General features: G+C 42.6%; 1 protein-coding gene across 1 annotated transcript in view; it reads left to right on the top strand.

The window, feature by feature from the left end:
* The window catches only part of TANGO6 (transport and golgi organization 6 homolog), a 153015-nt gene that overhangs the window by 103833 nt on the left and 29351 nt on the right, over window positions 1-19831 (top strand). The window contains exons 16-17 of the mRNA XM_079800333.1: window positions 12281-12432; window positions 19252-19365. Coding sequence (XP_079656459.1) covers window positions 12281-12432; window positions 19252-19365 — 266 coding nt within the window. The remainder of the gene's footprint in view (window positions 1-12280; window positions 12433-19251; window positions 19366-19831) is intronic.

The raw sequence follows: 19831 nt of genomic DNA, 5'->3' as shown, positions 1-19831 counted from the left end.
TTAATAACTATGGACAAGTTACATAACCTCTCTGTTACTTATCTGTAAAATAGGCATAATTATAATAACTACCTGATTGGGTTATTATGAAATTAAAAAGATAATATATATAAAGTGTTCAGAACCAGTAGCTCTCATGGTAAGGAGTGAACAAGTATTGGTTGCTATTATTTTCCTGTTGGTATTTTTTTTTAATTCTTTATTGTTGAAAGTATTACATATGTCTCCTTTTCCCCTCATTGACCTCTCCCCGCCTGCTCCTACCCCCCAGCACAGGCCTTCACCCCCCTACTGTCCTGTTGGTATGCGTCTGCCCCCTGGTGGTCAGTGCGTGTCATAGCAACCAGTTGCTGGTCATTCAGCTGCTTAGGCTTTTATATATATACTAGAGGCCCAGTGCATGATTTAATCATGCACCTGGTGCACCAGCTGGCTGTCTGTCCGCTGGTGCCCCAGGCCTTCCGAAAGCCTCCGGCGCGGCGGAGGCTTTCGAAAGGCCTTGTGCCGGCGCAGACAGACAGACAGCTCCCCCGCTTTGGCTTTTGATTGCGGGGGAGCCGGCTGGCTGTCTGTCCGCTGGTGCCCCAGGCCTTCCGAAAGCCTCCGGCGCGGCGGAGGCTTTCGAAAGACCTTGTGCCGGCGCAGACAGACAGCTCCCCCGCTTTGGCTTTTGATCGCGGGGGAGCCGGCTGTCTGTCTGTCCACTGGTGCACCAGGCCTTCCGAAAGCCTCCGGCGCAGCCACGACACAGACGCTGAGCTCGCGGCGCCAGTGGCGCCGCAAGCTCAGTGTCCTGCTGGCCCAATCAGCTACCCCGGCCACCCTGAGTCCCGCCCCCTGCGCCTCCTGCTGGCCCAATCGTGGGCGTAGCGGAGTGATGGTAATTTACATATTACCATTTTATTATGTAGGATACCAGAGGCCTGGTGCATGAAATTTGTGCACGGGGGTGGGGGGGTGTCCCCTCAGCCCAGCCTGCACCCTCTCCAATCCGGGACCCCTCGGGGGATGTCCAACTGCTGATTTAGGCCTGATCCTGGGGATTGGGCCTAAACCAGCAGTTGGACATCCCTCTCACAATCTGGGACTGCTGGCTCCTAACTGCTCACCTGCCTGCCTGCCTGATCACCCCTAACTGGCCCCCTGCCTGCATGATTGCCCCTAACTGCCCCCCCCAGCAGCCTTGTCGCCCCCAATTGCCCACCCCTGCTGGCCTGGTCACCCCCAACTGCTCCCCCCCCTCCCCCCGCCAGCCTGGTCACCCCCAACTGTTCCCCCACTGGCCTGGTTGCCCCTTAGTGCCCCCCCCCCCCCCGCCAGCCTGGTTGCCCCTAACTGCCCTCCCCCCCACTGGCCTGGCCACCCCACGCAGCCTGCTGTTCAGTCATTTGGTCGTCCCTCACTAACCCCCCTGCCAGTCTGGTTGGCCCACGCAGCCTGCTATTCGGTTGTCCATCTGGTCGTTTAGGTCGTGACAGCCCCTAGCTTTTTATATATTAGGATAGATGTTTCTTTAACAGCACCTCACTGCTTGCTTTTTAAGGGTGTTTCTTTGGAAGTTGCTCATCTTTCCAAATCATCCTTAAGTCCTCTTTCCCCCAAATCAAGCATTGTATCCTACATTTAAATAGAAGAAATCTTACCTTTTATAATTAGATCTCTCTGAATAGGTTTGAGTAGATATTGCATTTCTTTTCTGAACATCACCAGCTGCAAGAATCTTTAACTCAGGAGGTACAAAATGACATTGGCAAAGGATCCTTTCTTTAAAGATTACAACATAATTATATTTTAATGTTTCAGCATTTTAATTTTGCTATTACTTTTATTTTCAGTATCTTCATATTTTTGTCTTCTCATTTCACTCCCTATTCCAATTTAGAGTAAAATTAAAACATTAATTTTGAAACTTTAGTGTGTATGTGAAAGGACACAGTACATGAAGCATCTGATTTTCTCTCATTTTTTTTACAAGCTTTGAAATATAGCTTGCATTTATTTTAACTTATGGACTTGCAAGTCAGTAAACCAACGTCCTAACTGAAACATAATTCCTTAGAAAGAAATTGTAACTTAATTTTCCTTTTGCTGGACCTGATATAATAGAGATTTATTTCATAGCACTTGAGGGATGTTGTGTTACTGATTTAAACATGAAGTTGTATTCTCAGGCCAAAAGCTTCTCAATTTATGTTTGTCAATATTATGAGGCCAACTAACTCTGGAGCATGCTTTAACGAGTTTGAACATTTATGTAGTGAATTAAATTAATTAAGTCACTGAAATGGTTTTAATACTTTCATCATTACAAAATTGTAAAGACAGTCTCCTTTATTGAAAATATCTACTTTTTTTCCTTTCATCTTTTTTTCTGGGGGGGTGGGGGGGAAAATACTTTTTAATGGTTTTTTTCTTTACAAATACACCGGAGACTCACGCAATGCTGCCAGCATGGATGCAATCCTGGGCCACAAATCTACACACTCCTTTGCAATGGGTCTTCTGATGGCAGAACCTTCCATCTCCCCTTTATTGTTTACTGTGACCCCCGCATTATCTTCAAAATTAAGAAACGTGCCATCTTGTCTCTGGTATGACTTTCATTGTCGAATTGGATGTCCCTTCTTTCTGAGCTCTGGTTTGCCTTCTTTGATTGTGACCATCACCATGTCACCCACACCAGCAGCAGGAAGTGTGATCAGGAGTCCCTTGGTCCCCTTTGCAGAGAGGATAAACAGATTTTTGCCTCCTGTGTTGTCAGCACAGTTGATCATGGCTCCTACTGGAAGACTCTTAAGACCCATCACATCCTCGCTTAGACATCTTGAACGCTGCTGGAAAGGGAAAGTTTTCTTTCATCTTTTAAAATAACTTATCATAAACCTGGAACTTTTCCTTCCTTGTGATCACATTTCTGGGCTTGATTTTGTTAATTCTACCCTTCAAGAAAATTCCGTCCTGTTTCTGAAGTGTTACTGTCTCAAGCACACTTTTCAGGAGAACTGATCTGCTTGTCTTGTCAGTAACACCTTGGGGTAGGGTCAGTTATTGCAGATTTTCCTTGTAGGGTAACTTTGTGTAAACTGGAAAGGTTATACATTGATTAAACCAATCTTCAAGTGCAATGAGCTGTTGAGATGGAATGAGTAACCTAGTTAATGCACCACTACAGAGGCCTTGGCATCTCCTGTTTCAAACTGTTGGTTTCTGTTACTTTAGTTCATGGAGTTGCCAAAAATGCTTTGTTGCCACAAAACATTTCCTATACATTGTTTTACTTTGTCCAGAGATACTTACCTATAGTTCTTATTTGCACTTCACTCTGTGATTTGAAGACACTAAAAGAAAACTTTTGCAAGTTAAAGTGTATACTCCTTTCACTGCCCATCACTCTCTCTTTCTTCTTAGCCCCTCCCATTTAAAATTTCCCTCTGCAGGTCCTTACTCAGGCTTCAACCATCACTAGAAAGTAATCAAATTTCAGAAATTATTTCACCCTCAGATCTTTCTCATTCCTTCCCAGCTTGTAAAAAGGAGAGAGCAGGTTTATTAATATTTACGAAGGGGTTGATGGCAGCCTCCTATTGCGCTATCCTTCTTAGGATGACTTTGCTTTTCTAATTGGAGGCTATTTAGTCCAAAGAAATAAAATTCTAATGATTAAATAGACTCTGAGGCAATACAGTTTGCTAATAGAAGAAATATTTGGAGGCAAGAATGTCTCTCTCTGGCTCTTTAAAACATATCTGGTAGGCCCAGCCAGTGTAGCTCAGTGGTTGAGCATCGACCCATGAACCAAGAGGTCACTGGTTCAATTCCAGGTCAGTGCACAGGCCCAGGTTGCAGGCTCAATTCCCAGTAGGGCGTGTGCAGGAGGCAGCTGATTGATGATATTTCTCTCTCATTGATGTTTCTATCTCTCTAAAATCAGTAAAAACATATTTTTAAAAAAACATACCTGGTAGATCACTTGTACTAACAATAGTCCTACTAACAAGTTTGCTTTTGTTTAATAACTTGTCCAACAGGGATCTTCTCATGGTTACATGTACACCTCAGTCTATCTATATACAATTTGCATCTCAATCATCCCTGCTTATGTGGTCTATGTGATGAGGTACAATGAAACCACAACCAGGAAAGGGAGTGCTAAGAGTCCCTGAAATTTTTTCTAACCTTCTCATAGCTCAGGGTCAACTCTTGGTTACATTGCTGTAAAAAGGATAACAGTATAAATGTAAAACCAAAACCATTAGCAGATCAACCATTAGCCTTAGGGAGAAAAGTGGGTCCTGACATGTAGGCAGCAGTAGGGGGAAATCTATCCAGAGACTACCCAGCATTCTTGCCCAGTGACTACTGCGACCTGCCTCCTGGCAAGCCCCATCAAGACCAGAAGATGGCTTTGGCTCCAGCACTCTGCAGTGCCCTAATATGTGCATCTAGGATAGGAGTTTAGCAGCTTTCAGTAGGCCCTTACCACTCATCTCCCACTGTTAGGAAATCGGAAGTGTTCAGCTCTTACCACTTTGAAAATGGTATAGAAGAGGGGGATCTTTTTGTTTTCTTCCAGCTAGAATTATAGGATTTCAGCCTTTAAACAAGATAATTAAGTAACAATTCCGGTATTTGCCCATGGACCAGAGAAACTTACTCCCATTATGCCCTATTGCTCACACACTTTTTCAGACACGGCTCTGGCTTCTTTTCCACCCATGCCTTATAAGGTTAAACAGAAAAAGACCATGAAATGCCAGAGATGTGAGGGAGTCAATTGGCCACTTTCACATCCTTTGTTTTAGAATGGAAGTTCCTGCTGATCTTAATGCACAGCCAAGTAAGTGTCCCGGTGGCAGTAGTAAGAGCCCTCTGCCTGGGAGATAAAATTCTGGTCTTGAGAGCATGTCTGTCTGCCAGTAGCTGAGTGACCTGGGATTGGCCCCTTTTAAATTTTACTTTCTTATTTATAAAACAGAATTAATATTTTTTTCTACCCACCTTAAATTCTTGTGAGGCTCAAATAAGATAATAGGCACACAGGTGCTCTGCAGATAAAGAGGCTTATAAATGCACATAGCATTGCTTTATTGCACAGCATTTTATATCTGGGCTGTACTGTAGCTACATATTTTATCTTAACTAAAACCCGTCCCCTGTTCATGAAGGGCTCTGTAGAGAAGGGAAACCAAAATCAGAAAAGAGATGATTTCCCCAGAGCTACAGGAGAAATTCAAAGCTGAAAAGTAATTGTTAATAGATCATAATTTACCTATGAATGTTTTAATGATGAATTTCACCAGAAATTAACTGCATTTAATTATTAAATTCTCTACATGGCTTTTGGAGAAGAAATTCTGCCTGTTAGGATCTGCCATCTCAATCTCATTTCTTTCTGACCTCAGCAGAAATCATCATCTCTGTTGACTCTGGTCCACACATGTGACAGTAGGTTGTATGCATGAAACATTACAAGGAACCAGTCATTCTCCTCCTGGATTTCTTTCAGTCGTGAAGTGGAATCCTAGAGCAAATGAATAGCTGTAAGCAAGGACATAAAGGGGTACACGAACAGAGCAGGTCTCTATTTCGTCTCCTGTTTTCTCATCGGCTGATCAGCGGGGATATTTCTGTGAGGGCATGTGGCTCTCCATGTTACCCCTAGGAATCTCTTCACTTCACTTCAAAAGTAAATGGAAATCCAAGATGGGAGGGAAAGTAGTTCTTCTGGAGCCCTTTCTTAAATAATTGATTTAGTGAAGTCAAGTGTGTATTGTATCTTCATTTAATCTTTTTCCGTCTTTGCTCTTTTTTTCTCCCCAAAATATCTAATATCAAAACAGAAAGTACCGCCTTTGAGAGAGGAAGAGCATACTTGGACTGGTTAGATTACAGAGGGGATTTAACACTGTATTTGAGATCTCTCTCCATCTCCACTTGAGTCTGATCTGTAAGAGGAAATGAAGTCAAAGCAAAAGAAATTTGGATTAGACATAATAAAAGGCACAAAGGTTTCTTAAATATTGGCAGAAAGTCCTAAGTATCCTTAGGTTCATGTGTGTCAAACATGGTTTGGCACAGACTTTTGATAGATGGGATATTGGACTAAACCTATGTGCAAGGACCTCTGAGTCCAAATCTTCAATATTTTTTTATTTGTTTAAGAGACTTTTATATTACACTAATATGTGTGTGTGTGTTTTTAAACTGAACCAATGGAAGTTAATTTAGAGGTTTTTTAAAAATATGTTACCCATTAAACTACGAGCTCTGAGGTAGTAAGGACTGAAATTTTTGGGCACCATTTTTACCAACAAATAAGGAAGCATAGAGCTGGCAGAAGTAATACCATCCCCAAAGCAGAGGGAAAGCTCCGGGTTCTGCTTTCTTGAGATATAATTCATATACCATACAATTCACCCATTTTTAATGTGCAATTCAATTTCTTTTTTTGTATGTTCACAGATATGCAGCCATCACCAAAATCAATTTTAGGACATTTTTATCACACCTAAAGAAACCTTATACTCATTACCAGTCAATCACTGATCTACTTTTTTCTCTTTAAGGATTTACTTATTTTGGACATTTCTTATAAGTGAAATTATACAACATTTTTCAGCACAAAAAAAGAAATGCGCTATCCAACCATGAAAGGACATGGAGAAACCTTAAATGCATTTTATGAAATGAAAGAAACCCATCTGAAAGTCTACATGCAGTATGTTCCCAACTATAGTTGGCAACATATATAGTTGGAGTTTGAATTGCATGGGTCCACAGATTTTTTCTCTCTAAATACTGTAATTGTATTATATGTTAATCAACTGTTTTTGTTATTGGTAAGGCTTCTGGTCAATAGTAGGCTATTAGTAAAGTTTGTGGGGGAGTCACAGTTTACATGCATATTTTCAACTGTGTGGGGGTTGGGGGTAATCCGTGCTCCTAACCCCCTCATTGTTCACAGGTCAACTGTATATGACATTCTGGAAAAGTCAAAACTGGAGACAGTAAGATAAGTGGTTGCCAGGAATGAACCAGGAGGGAGGGATGAATAGGTAGAGCACAGAGGATTTTTACGACAGTGGTTGGAGTGTCGGCCTGTGCACTGAAGGTTCGTGGGTTTGAATCCTGGTTAAGGGCACAAGGGTATGGTTGGGGTGCATGCCAGAGGCAACCAGTCGATGTGTCTCTCTCACATCGATGTCTTTCTTTCTCTCTCTCTCTCTCTCTCTCTCTCTCTCTCTCTCTCTCCCTCTCTCTCTTCCTCTTCCTCTTCCTCTTCCTCTTCCTCTTCCTCTTCCTCTTCCTCTTCCCCTTTCTCCCTCCCTTGCACTCTCTCTAAAAAAAAAAAAGAAGCAATGGAAAAAATGTCCTTGGGTGAGGATTAACAACAAAAAATCCTACCTAATAAAATGGTAATATGTAAATTACCATCACTCCGCTATGCCCACGATTGGGCCAGCGGGACGCTGAGCTCGCGTCGCCAGCAGCGGCACGAGCTCAGGAGCTCAGCGTCTGCGCGATGGCTGTGCTGCGGAACAGAAGGGGCCTCTGGGGCAGCGAGCTCACGTCCCGCCGCGGACCATCAAAAGCGGGGGAGCTGGGTGCCTGTCCGCTCAGGCACCAGGCCTTTCAGAAGCCTCCGAAGGCCTGGTGCACCAGCGGACAGGCACCCAGCTCCACCGTGATCGAAAGTGAAAGCGTGTAGGGGACCCTACACGTGCATGATTCAATCATGCACTGGGCCTCTAGTAAGTAAATAAAAAATTTTCAGCTCTTTCTTTCACTGTGCATTGATTTTTCACCTTCCTAAGCAACTCATTTTTATCAGATTTGTTCAAACAAATCTAGATCCTTCACTTTTCTTTGAACACACAGCTGTTTGCTTCTCAGGAATGTTAATTATTGCTGACATCCTGACAAGAATATGAAGATGCACATCGCCAGGTGTTGTCATTGCACAAAGTAGAAGTCATTGATGCTGAACTAAGTCAAACCCCTCTGACTAGCAGCTACTTGAGTAAGTTTCTAAAAGTGAGCTTGGATTTACTGTGCGCATTTCCCTGAAGCTGTTTAGAAATTCTGAGGAAAAGATGGTGGTCTAACTTCAGTCCCATGGGTATCTCTCAGTCCACTTGTTGTAGCCTGTGGTGATTACTTTCTGAAAATGGAGGTGAGGGAATTCAGAAATCAATAACATTTTTGTAAAAGCCATATAATATGCATGTTCTTAAGGAGACAACTCAACAGGATGGTCATGAATGTTTGTCCGTGTCAGGGATCAAGTGCCTGCCATCTTTCAGACAAAAAGTGAATTAGGATCTTGGAATCTTGTGGTTCAAATAAATTAACTGAAACAATAATACCATTTCAACTAGATAAAGAAAAATACAACAACAACAGCAAAAAGGTAAAGAAAATACCCCCACTAAACACACACACACACCACAAACCAAAACCAGGAGTGCATGGGATAATTGAGATTTGATTGCTTAATCAGAAACTAAGGAATACTTGTGGGTATTCTGGAGCTGTGGTTTTAGTTCATAATGAACTAGGTTAGTCAATAGTTGCAAAATATACTCAGCATATAGCTCTCTTCACATGAGCTACTACTGTATATAGTTACCTTTTTATAATAGGTTGGCAAATGGGAACCTATTATATATATATATATATATATATATATATATATATATATATATATATATATAAATATATATAAAATCTGATTTATGCTGTATAACAGACTATTATCCCAATTAAAATGATAATTAGAAGAAAAAATTATTGGGTTTATGTTTTTCTGTTTATGTTAATTATAAAATTGACTTTTGAAGCCTTTAAAAAACATATACTGTCTTAAATTCCTTTGTTTTAGCAAATCTGTCTTTTCAGGCTTTGTACTGATAGACATAGAACTGACATAGAAGTACTCTATAATTTTAAAGAATATTTCAATTTTCATATTATATCAGTTAAATGCTTTTAGCTGCAGGTACAGAAATTTCCAACTCAACTGGCTTAAACAATAGAGAATAAATCATTGCATATAATAAAAAGTCCAGAACTAGTGAATTCTTTGATTCCATGACATCATTCAAGACCCAAATCTTTTCATCTTTCTGCTCTGCCAACCTCAGCTTTTTTGCCTCATTCTCTGGTCTCTCATGGTTTCAAGTTGGCTGTAGCGACTCTAAGGTGTCATATATTTAACATAGCCAGAGGGAAAACGGTTTCTTAGAGTCTTCCAGCAGGTTTTTCTTCACACCTCATTGTCCAGACTCAGTCACCTGCCCATAAACAAACGATTTAAGGCAAGGGGGGCTATGTCCACCATGATTCACTAGGTAGCCTGAGTCACATGGGTGGTGTTTAAGGCCCCAGGCAAAGGTGGATATTTCAACATAAAAATTAGAGTGCTATTTGCAAGGAAGATTGGGAGAATGCCAATGAGATGTACACAACAAAATTTGACATATAGGGATCTCCTAAGCTCAAATTAAAAACCCTTTATGGCCCTAGCTGGTGTGCTCAGTGGTTAGAGCGCCAGCCTGTGTATGGAACGGTCATTGGTTCGATTCCCGGTCAAGGGCATGAACCTGGGCTGCAGGTTCTATCATGTTTCTCTTTCTCTCTCTTGCCTTCCCTCCCTCCCTTCCAACTCTTTAAAAAAAAAATCAAAGGAAAAAATATCCTTGGGTGAGGATTAACAACAACAAAAAACACCCCAAAAAACCTTTATGTAGGATCTTCAAATTCTATGCCTGTGTCAAAGTGCAGTCCTGGAAGCGTTATTCTCTCACTACATGCGTTCAGTTTGTTCTGCATAGAAACCTGGTCAGGGCTGACCTCCAACCTGGAGACTAGGATCCAGTGCAGTCTTCAGAAACGCAGAGGGTGGCATAGTCAGAGGCTAGCAGAGCCCCCAGGAAATGGAAGCAGAGCTGTAAATCCCCAAGGAACAGGTTTGAGCAAAGGTGTGACAAATCTAGGCTGTGTATGTGAGGTCCAAGGGAGATTAGGTTGCACCGAACATGATGTCAGGGCTCTTGGAGAAACGCAGAGTGGATTCAGCGAGTGTTCCAGACCAATACCTGCAAAACCAGGTTGCAAGTGGGCCCAGAGCCAGCGGACTGGGTACAGTGCAGGGCTCTTGTGATGCTGACCTTCCCACTGGCTCCTGTGGTTCTCAGGTGCACTTGGGGAGGGTGCTGGTAGAGCATGCAATTAAAGGGATGCTCATTTGGAAAGTGGTCACAAAGCTCAAGCAGGGCAGGAATTACATAAATGGAACATTAAATTGTGGTTTTGTTTATGTGATGGTATGCTCTTTTCTTTTATGGTGGGTCAGTATAAGAAATAGTCATATGATTTCTACATTGAATATAAAACTTACGTTGTCCGTTCTGCTCTTCACTTTTCCCCCAGTTCTCACGTGACTTGTTTCTTCAGGTCTTCTCCTCTGAGAGCTTTTCCCTGAGCCCTCACCCCTGGCTCTCAACCTCCCTCCCCAGCCCCCACCTTCCTTTTTTTTCTGTCATAGCCCTTCTTCCTGCTGGAAGATTTATTTACTGTATCGTCTTTCTTCCCCACTAGAAGTAGGCTTCAGGAAGATGGGGACTTTGCTCTCATGTTCATGCTATATTATCTCCAGTACCAAGAACGTACTTTTTTCTATACATTTGTACGTTTAATATACATATTTAAATTTGTAAGTTTTGTTGTTAATAGTGAGGGAAGTTGTGTGTGAGTGCATTTTTACATACATAAATGGAATGATGTTGGTTCCGTTAGTTTCTTTTACTTAACAGTTTCTTAAGGAGACCTTTCCATATTAGTGTATATATTTCTGTCATGTACCTTTTTTTTGTTAATCCTCATCTGAGGATATTTTTTTCATTGATTTTTAGAGAGATTGGAAGGGAGGGAAGGAGGAGGAAGAGAGATAGACACACACAGAAACAGAGACTGAGAAACATCCACGTGAGAGAGACACATCAATTGGCTGCCTCCTGCACATGCCCTGATCAGGGGCGGGGAATGAACCAGCAACCCGGTACCTGCCCTTGACCTATCAAACCTGAGACCCTGCGGTGCAACGGCCGATGCTCTAACCACTGAGACCCACCGGCCAGAGCAAAGTCCCCTCTTTCCTATTCTGAAAACAGACTATGGCCAAAGTCATCATTGATTCGGTTTCTGTGATATACACTGAGTGGCCAGATTATTATGATCTCTGAACGCATAATAATCTGGCCACTCAGTGTATATCCTATACAATAAAAGGCTAATATGCAAATTGTCCCCTCGGCCAGGAGTTCAACCAGCAGGCAGGCCGGCCGGCCAACTGCCCATGTCCCCTCCCCCTGGCCAGGCTGGGCGGACCTCACCCATGCACGAATTCATGCACCGGGCCTCTAATATATGTGTGTGTGTGTGTGTGTGTGTGTGTGTGTGTGTGTGTATACGCGCACACACACACACACACACACACACACACACACACACACTGAGTGGCCAGATTATTATGCATTCAGAAATCATAATAATCTGGCCACTCAGTGTATGTTGATGTTAACTGGGCGGGATGAGTCTATGACGACGGCATGTAGTATATTAGGAACTGGGAGCTTTTTTTTTTTTTTTTTTTTTAAATATATTTTATTGTTTTTTTACAGAGAGGAAGGGAGAGGGATAGAGAGCTAGAAACATCGATGAGAGAGAATCATCGACCAGCTGCCTCCTGCACACCCCCTACCAGGGATGTGCCCGCAGCCAATGTACATGCCCTTGACCGGAATCGAACCTGGGACCCTTCAGTCCGCAGACCGACGCTCTATCCATTGAGCCAAACCGGTTTCGGCAGGAACTGGGAGCTTTTGAGAGAAACTACTTCTCATCTTTTTCTTAAATTATATGAAAAGTACATTGTTAAGGGAAAACAAATATCCTCTTCCTCCCCTTTCAAGTGATTGAGATTAATGAAATTATGCTCTCTAAGCAACCTCTGCTTGACTCTAGGATGGTATTCACCAGTCCATCAAAACCATTCTTGTCAAGGTCAACAGTGACCTCATTGTTACTCAGTCTGATGGTCAGTTATTAGTCTTCTTCCGCCTAACAGTGAATGTTCTTCCAAAGCATGCTTTCAAATAGTTATACAAATACTTTAAAAGTATAAAACACCATAAAATGTACCACCATGATGTCATTATTCCTTCTTTAATAAGCTGACTGTGTGCTTTAAAAGATTTTTATTTCTTCCCTTTTCCTATAGGGGATATGGTTTCAAAGTACCGAGAACCTTTGATCCACACCTTCCTGAGAGGAGTGAGAGACCCAGATAGCGCTCACAGGGCCAGCAGCTTATCCAACCTTGGAGAATTGTGCCAGAGGCTAGACTTTCTACTGGGCTCCGTGGTTCATGAGGTACTGCATGTTGATTCTTCTCTAAAGCTTTTCATTTGGACCTATGAATAGCTTGGGATTAGCAGTCACAAGACCTGTGTTCTTTTTCCAGGTCAGGTAAGTAAGTCATTTAATCTCCCTCGTCCTCACTAGTATGACACATATATTAAAAGTGATGCCCAGCTAGTGTGGCTCAGTGGTTGAGCACCAACCTAGGAACCATGAGGTCACGGTTTGATTCCTGGTCAGGGCACATGCCTGGATAGGGAGTGTGCTGGAGGCACCCGATCGATGATTCTCTCTCATCATTGATATATATATATATATTTATATTACTAAGAATTTTTAATTTTAAGAGGATTTATTATAAAAAATTCGATGTAACTAAGAGAATTGAAGAAACCTTGAGGAAGGACAGATTTGAAACTTTATTGGGGTCTCTGGAAATACACTCATGGATTATTCATCTACTTGAATTTATGGTATTTCCTGATTCCTGAGCTTTATATGCTTTGTTTTATTGATTATAAAAGCTATTCTTATAATTAAATTCCAACTTAGGATTTTTAGGAAAGTTATACACCAGTCATTTTCTCTCCTTGAACTCCTCTTGAGGGACATACCCCTATGCCCAACTTTTTGTATCTTTTTAAAAATAACTTAGAAACAATGATTGTTACTGACTTAAAACCTTCAACTGCTCTAATATACATGAACCATTAGGCACCTGATGTTTGGTTGTGTTAGCAAATCTCTTGTTGTTTAGCAATATCAACTTGTAACACCTAAGAAAAGGCCTTTGCAGGACTATATGTTTATGTCAGCTAAAGATTTCAGCTTATTATAACTTCTCTGGGTCAAATATTGAAATAGTTCCCACTTTTTTTTTTTCTGTTTACTTGGTTTCTTCATATGACTCAACCTAAACTGAACCATAAATCATGAACTGAAACCTATATAATTTTATTAGCCAATGTCACCCCAATAAATTCAATAAAAATTTTAAATAAAAATTTTGAAATCACCCAGATGTCCGTAGATGGGAAGTTTGTTTGCTTTTGTGTTGATTTTTAGAGATAGAGGAAAGGAGAAAGCAAAAGAGAGAAACATCAACGTTGGTTGCCTACCGCATGTGCCCCAACCAGGACCAGGGATGGAACCTGTAACCCAGGTACGTGCCCTTGACCCAGAATCGAACCCATGACCCTTGCTTTTGTGGCCTTGAAAAGGAAGAGACTTGCCAGATGAAAAAAGCTACTGACAGGAAGGGTCATGTAGCTTCATCTTAAGAGCATTTGCTTTTGGCAGTGAAACTTCTGATTTGAAAAACCAGGTGTTTCCATCCCACATAATTTCTGTCTCTTCTTTCTAGATGTTCCTTCTTATGTACCATCCCACGCTTGCCATGTCATCAGTGCCAAGCCGGCCGCCTTGGCTGGACTACAAGTTGGAACATGATTGGACACCTGACAGTCTTAGTATTTCATTCATCGAATCCTCCTATAGTCAGACTGTTCTTGTCCATTCTCATGGAAAAAGTAGGATATTTGGCATGGCTCTTAAGTAGTTCTTCATTCACTTCTTCATTTAACAAATATTTATTGAGTATTTATTCTATGCCAATGATGGAACTATAACCAAGCCATATGCTAGGACAGGGGGATCTAGTTCTGAGCACAATGAAGTTCCTGTCCTCATGGAACTGACACTTAACAGAGGAGAGTTAGGTAATAAGCAAGCAAGTACACAAATATGTACTGTGGTTGGATGGAATAAGTGCTACGGAGGTAAATTTAGAAAGGTAAGGGACAGGAAGGGAGAACTTGGATGAGTAGGAAAAGCTTCAGTGATGAGTGACATTTGAGCAAAGACCTGAAGGAAGTAAGGGGTTGACCCAGGCAGCTACCTGGGGAGAGAGCATTCTTGGCAGAGGGAGCAGCAGTGCAGAGGCCCTGAGGCCCACTAACAGCAAGGCCAGTGTGGCTGGAGTGAAGAGGGTAGGGGAAGAAATCAGAGAGGTTATTGCATTCCAAGTGGGGCCTTGTAAGGACTTTGGCTTTTACTGTGAGTGACATGGGAAGCCAACGCAGAGGGATGAAGCGATCTAATTTATTTTAAAAGATGATCGTATGTTCTTCTCTGACAGTTCTCCCAGTGTCTCATAAAAGCTCTGGAAGTCGTCTAGTCTCAAAAATGCTTAGCCCGGTGTGTGCTGGTGGGGAAGGAACTTTAACCTTGGGAAAACCTGTCTTTGGCTGCAAACTGAAGGACTTCTCCTTCACTAGCATTTGTCATGTGCCAGGTATGTTAGAGGACACAGGTGAAGGACCCAGGAAATCTCAGGGAGTGTGAAATACAGAGGAATGAATAGACAGTGGACTGACTGGAGGGATGACATAGTATAAGCACGGGGTGCTGAGCAACGCAGAGCTGAGACCCTCAGTTAGAAATGCCAGGGCAGTGAGTCCGTTACATTGATCAAGTGTTAGCCAGGCAGAGAAAGAGGAGAAGCGTAATCTGTTTTGATACAAAATTGAACAAAGTAGCCACCATAGGCTCTTCTACATGATCTGATCTGCGGGTCAGAGTTACAGCCCTCGGGCACCTGAAGAAAACCGCGCCCCCCGCCACCCCCCGCCCCTTGTTGGGTGGTCCAGATTTATCGACTGTCTATACCGAGACAGTGCTTGCTGGGAGGAGAGGAATATCAAGTGTAGGATCATCTCTTCCACATTCTCTGTACCGGGAATTCAGGTTTTTTCTCTCTGTCAAGATTTAACCTGTTTGGAGAGCATTATTATTTTCCCCAATTTCCTCTTGTTCTTGTCAAGAGCTGTGTTGCTTGAAACCAAATCTTGAGAAGTTCTTTATTCCTTATCACTTTCTGTGAGAAGTAAATATGATTTAAGTCAACCACAGGGAGAGGCCCAACCTCAGTGCAGCAAATGAGATATGCCCCAGGTGACAAGTGCAGGAGCATTCTCGTCTAATGTGGTGCCCACGAAGCCGATACGAAACTTCCACCTCTGATCCCACTGCATGACCTGCATTTATTACCAGTTTTCCACAGTCAGTGCAGTTTCTAAGGGGCAGGGTGAGGGCACGTAGACCCCTGAGACCAGGACTCAGGTGGATGTCCTGGGAAACCTCAGGAAGCTAAAGTAGCCTCCGTGGTTCTCTTTCGTGGCAGGTTCAATGAGCAAGCCGAGCACGTGTGAATTAGAGACCCCGCTGCCTTTGCTGTTAAGGCTTCTTAGTTTACAAAACAGAGGGACAGATGGTCTAGTTTCAGACCAGTTAGCAGACCAACTGAATTTTAACAAAAGAAATGCTTGGAAAAGGGATGAAGATGCAGTTGGAAAATTGAAATCATGCTTTCCTGATACATACCTCCACTCTGGTACCTCTCTTCTGGAATTTTCCAAGGGTTGTTTTTCCCCCCAATCTTGCCATCTGTATTATTTATTTATTTATATAGTTCTGATTATGTTTGGTGTGTGCCAGCTATTTGAGGAGTGATACTTTTCCTATTTCTGTTGGCTCCTATCAAGTGTCCAATTGCTTAAGCTGACCTTTAGTGTTTCCACGCAGTCATCTTCCTTCTCTCTGTATGGCTTTCAGAAGGGGGTATGATTGACATAATTTAGCCAATGACGAAAAAGCCTTACATAGGAGAGTTTATTAAAATAGCAACATTGACCCTTAGGCAGGCAACACGAAGACCACATAGAATGGGTTTCTGTTCTCTGGGAGGACTTAGAAACAGAATAGAAATATTACACCAGTTCATAAATTAGTAAAGACCTTACATCATCTATCTATTTGCCAAAGCTTTTAGGGGTGGAAGACAATGTTGAGTGTGTCCTTGGGGTTGGAGGTGAGAGAGACTAGCCCTGGGAGTGGCTTGTTCAGACTGGATGGATGGAAGAGAGTGGCCATGCATTTGGTGAGGGGTCTATCCCACTGGCCTGCAGAAGAGCAACATTACAGATTAGTTTTGGGAGTTTAACCTGGAAATCAGAAGGCCTTTCTTACTTCTAGGTGATATCTGTAAGATTGTATTAAAATTTTGATGCTTTAAAAACATTTTGCATAACTGGCTGTCATACACTTCATAGAACTTGGTATTTATGGCAAAGGTATCAAGGAAGGTTCATGAACACTCTCCTGTTCACAGATTCTTCCTGATTGTCCCGGGTGGCTAATTGCAGATGGGCTTGGTATAGTCTGGTGCATAAATCACTAACATCCTGTAACAAGTAGGAAACCATTCCAGCTGATCTCAGCAAGGCTTGTAATAACCAGCTCCTCTGTCAGTCATGCCTTCAAGGTGGCACAGGCTTTTGAGAACTGGCCTTGCCGGGGAAGTGCTTTGCCAGCCAGGATGGCTCTGCCTGTCCTAATTATAGAATTCACTGAGAGCCGAGGCGGAAGCATGGTGCACTCAGCAAGTGAACAGAGCAGAGGTGACAAAGCTGGACACCCGCAGGGTTCTAGGCCAGGAAGTCTTGGACCCACAAACGTGGAAACAGGGACCCAAAACTAAAACCTAGAGGGAAGCCGGCAAAGAGGCTTGGGAGCATCTGCACATTAAACAGCCCTGTGCTGGCTTTCACACTTTAGTTATCAGACTGAATCAGCTAAACTTTCATGTGTCAAGAAAGACTCAGACCTAGCTCTGACTTGTTTCCCTGATTTCAGCTCTTACCTTGTAAATAGTAAGCCTGCAAGTAGAGGTAGCTATTATATTGTTGCCGGTTTGGAGATCGCCCAAGGAATTCCTCCTAGGACTGAGTTGCTTTCACCGTTAATGCCAGGGGCATGGCAGCCACTGATGGCCTTGGGTCAGGGTGTCCCAGGTCAAAAGCAGAAGCAGCTTGCAGGGTCACATTGAAAAACAGTCCCCAAAGAGTTGAGTTTTTCTGGGATTTTTCTTTCACTTGCAAGCTGTAAACTTATCTAATGGATGTACAACTTGATTGAATGCCAGTGCACCACAGATGCAATTATATTTAAGAACAAGCTACTTCTTCTCATCTCTCTGCCATCACTGATTAATTAGATACTTTGAACTATGCCCAACTGTTTGAAAGCTGTGAAAAATACAACCTGCATAGTTAAAATTTCTCCACAAGCCTATGTCCTCATTTGTGCCTTTATTTTTTTTAAAAAAAAGCAACATTCTTTAAGCATAATATACATATATTAATACATGTTTCCAAACACACAATCTGGCTAATTTCTTATCATAGCTAGAAATTCCTCCATGGTTGGCCAAGAAATACACTCACACAGTAAATCAAATAACAAAGTATGTGAGAGACCAATTGAATAATTTTCTTACCTTCTATTTTGTGCTGCCATTGGTCACACTTTTAAAATTTTTGCTTTTTCTTTTTAAATCTTGCACAAGTGCCTCAGAAAGGTTTGCTGCTAATATTTTTAGTGGTACCTCTATGCCTACTAGGAGCAAGGTATAGAAACCCTCATTTTATTACATGTAATTATTAGCTATATATCTGGCACCATGTTTTGCAAGTAATTTCCAGTTTTTCTGTTATAGAGCCATCTTTTTAAGTGAATGAGCCCTGAACGACCTCCTCCACAAAAGAAGAAGCCCAGGCAGGGAGTCTCTGAAATTGGCCCCTGGTGACTCACATGGGGTATAAACTGGATTTGTAGGACTGGGAAGTCTGAACATGCTAAAGATCAGTTTGAATATTTATGTATTTCTCTGTCCCTGGGCAGAAACTTTCATCAGTGGCACATTCATATTCATGCCAGGCCTGCATATGAACTCTGAAGCCTGCTTAGCTACAGCTCCATGGTTCTCAGTCCCCAGGTGCCGCTGTGTTTTGGAACAGCTTTTCTGCCTCTGATTCAGTGTTCCCAAAGGGGGGCAAGTAACAGTTCTTCCCACTTTTTTTTTAATATATTTTTATTGATTTCAGGGAGGAAGGGAGAGGGAGAAATAGAAACATCAATGATGAGAGGGAAACATTGATCGGCTGCCTCCTGCATGCCCCACACTGGGGGTGGAGCCTGCAACCCGGGCATGTGCCCTGACCGAGAATTGAACTGTGACCTGGTTCATAGGTTGATGCTCAAACACTGAGCCACACCAACTGGGCAGTTCTTCCCATTTGTGAAAATATATTTGCGTTTGAACATACCTTTATTATACAGTCATGTGCCGCAAAAATGACATTTCAGTCAACAACAGACCTCATATAAGATGGTGACCACAGCGTATGGCTCAGGTGTGTAGTAGGGTATACTCCTAGGTTTGCAAAAGTACACTGTGATGTTTGCACAATGACAAAATTGCCTAACGACGCATTGCCCAGAACAGGGGTCCTCAAACTACGGCCCGCGGGCCACATGCGGCCCGCCGAGGACATTTATCCGGCCTGCCAGGTGTTTTTGCCGCCGCTGCCTGTCCTGCTTAGCAGCCGACTCGTCCCGGCCCGCAGTGCGCATGTGTGGAATGTGCGCTGCACTCTCCGACTCCCCTCCTTCTCTCTGAGGGACAGTGAACTGGCCCCCTGTTTAAAAAGTTTGAGGACCCCTGGCCCAGAACGTATTCCCATCCTTAAAGTGCACATGACCATATACGTATCCCTTCCCACTCCCTAATTTTCCTCCTGAATTCCAAACCAGGTTTTTGTCCTTTTCCATAAAAGCTTAATCTAGATCTCTCTTACTGAGAATGAGGAAACTTTCCACCCCTCTCTAAGCTAGATTGTTCTTGATGGATGTATAGAAAGTGGGACGTATTTAAGAGGCTTTATGTAATTGTGCAATCCTGGGTTTTATTGACTTCTTCCCTCACTCTCCTAGGTAACAGCTTGTCTAATTGCTGTGGCTAAAACAGACCATGAAGTTCAAGTGCGCAGAGCTGCCATCCATGTGATTGTGGTGCTGCTTCGGGGACTCAGCCAGAAAGCTACAGAGGTAACTCAGTCTCTTACCATTTGTAATTTTCCTACCTCTGGTTTTTGTCTGTTTATCAGTCTTCCTTTCACCAGGGCAGGCCTCAAACCTTTCCCCTGGGTTGACTCATGCAGATGAATCGATAAGCAGGGATTTCGTAGCAGGAAATTGTATTGTTTGCATCTTCAGGAAGATGTTTCTTCTGTAACATAGTAGGTAAATTACACACTAACTGCTACAGGGAAACCAGAGCATAGATTTGTAGATTGAGGCTCTGTGTCTTGGCATTCCAAGGTGAGCTAGCTGGAAGGCACTGAGCCTGCCTCCGTAGCCTGAACTTTAGTGACTTGCCTTCCTGACTCATAATAGTTCCTACTGAATTACAAAGGGGCCTCATTTTAAATGTTTCCTTTCTAGCGGTCAGTTCAATCCATGAGATTTTAGTTGCTGCATAAATTAAACTTTCTTCCTCCTCCAAGTGGGTTTG

Source organism: Cnephaeus nilssonii (assembly GCF_951640355.1).
Source record: "Cnephaeus nilssonii genome assembly, chromosome: 20".
In the NCBI taxonomy this organism is placed as follows: Eukaryota; Metazoa; Chordata; class Mammalia; order Chiroptera; family Vespertilionidae; genus Cnephaeus; species Cnephaeus nilssonii.
Note: the sequence above shows the minus strand (reverse complement) of the source record. Positions and strands in the feature narration are given on the sequence as shown.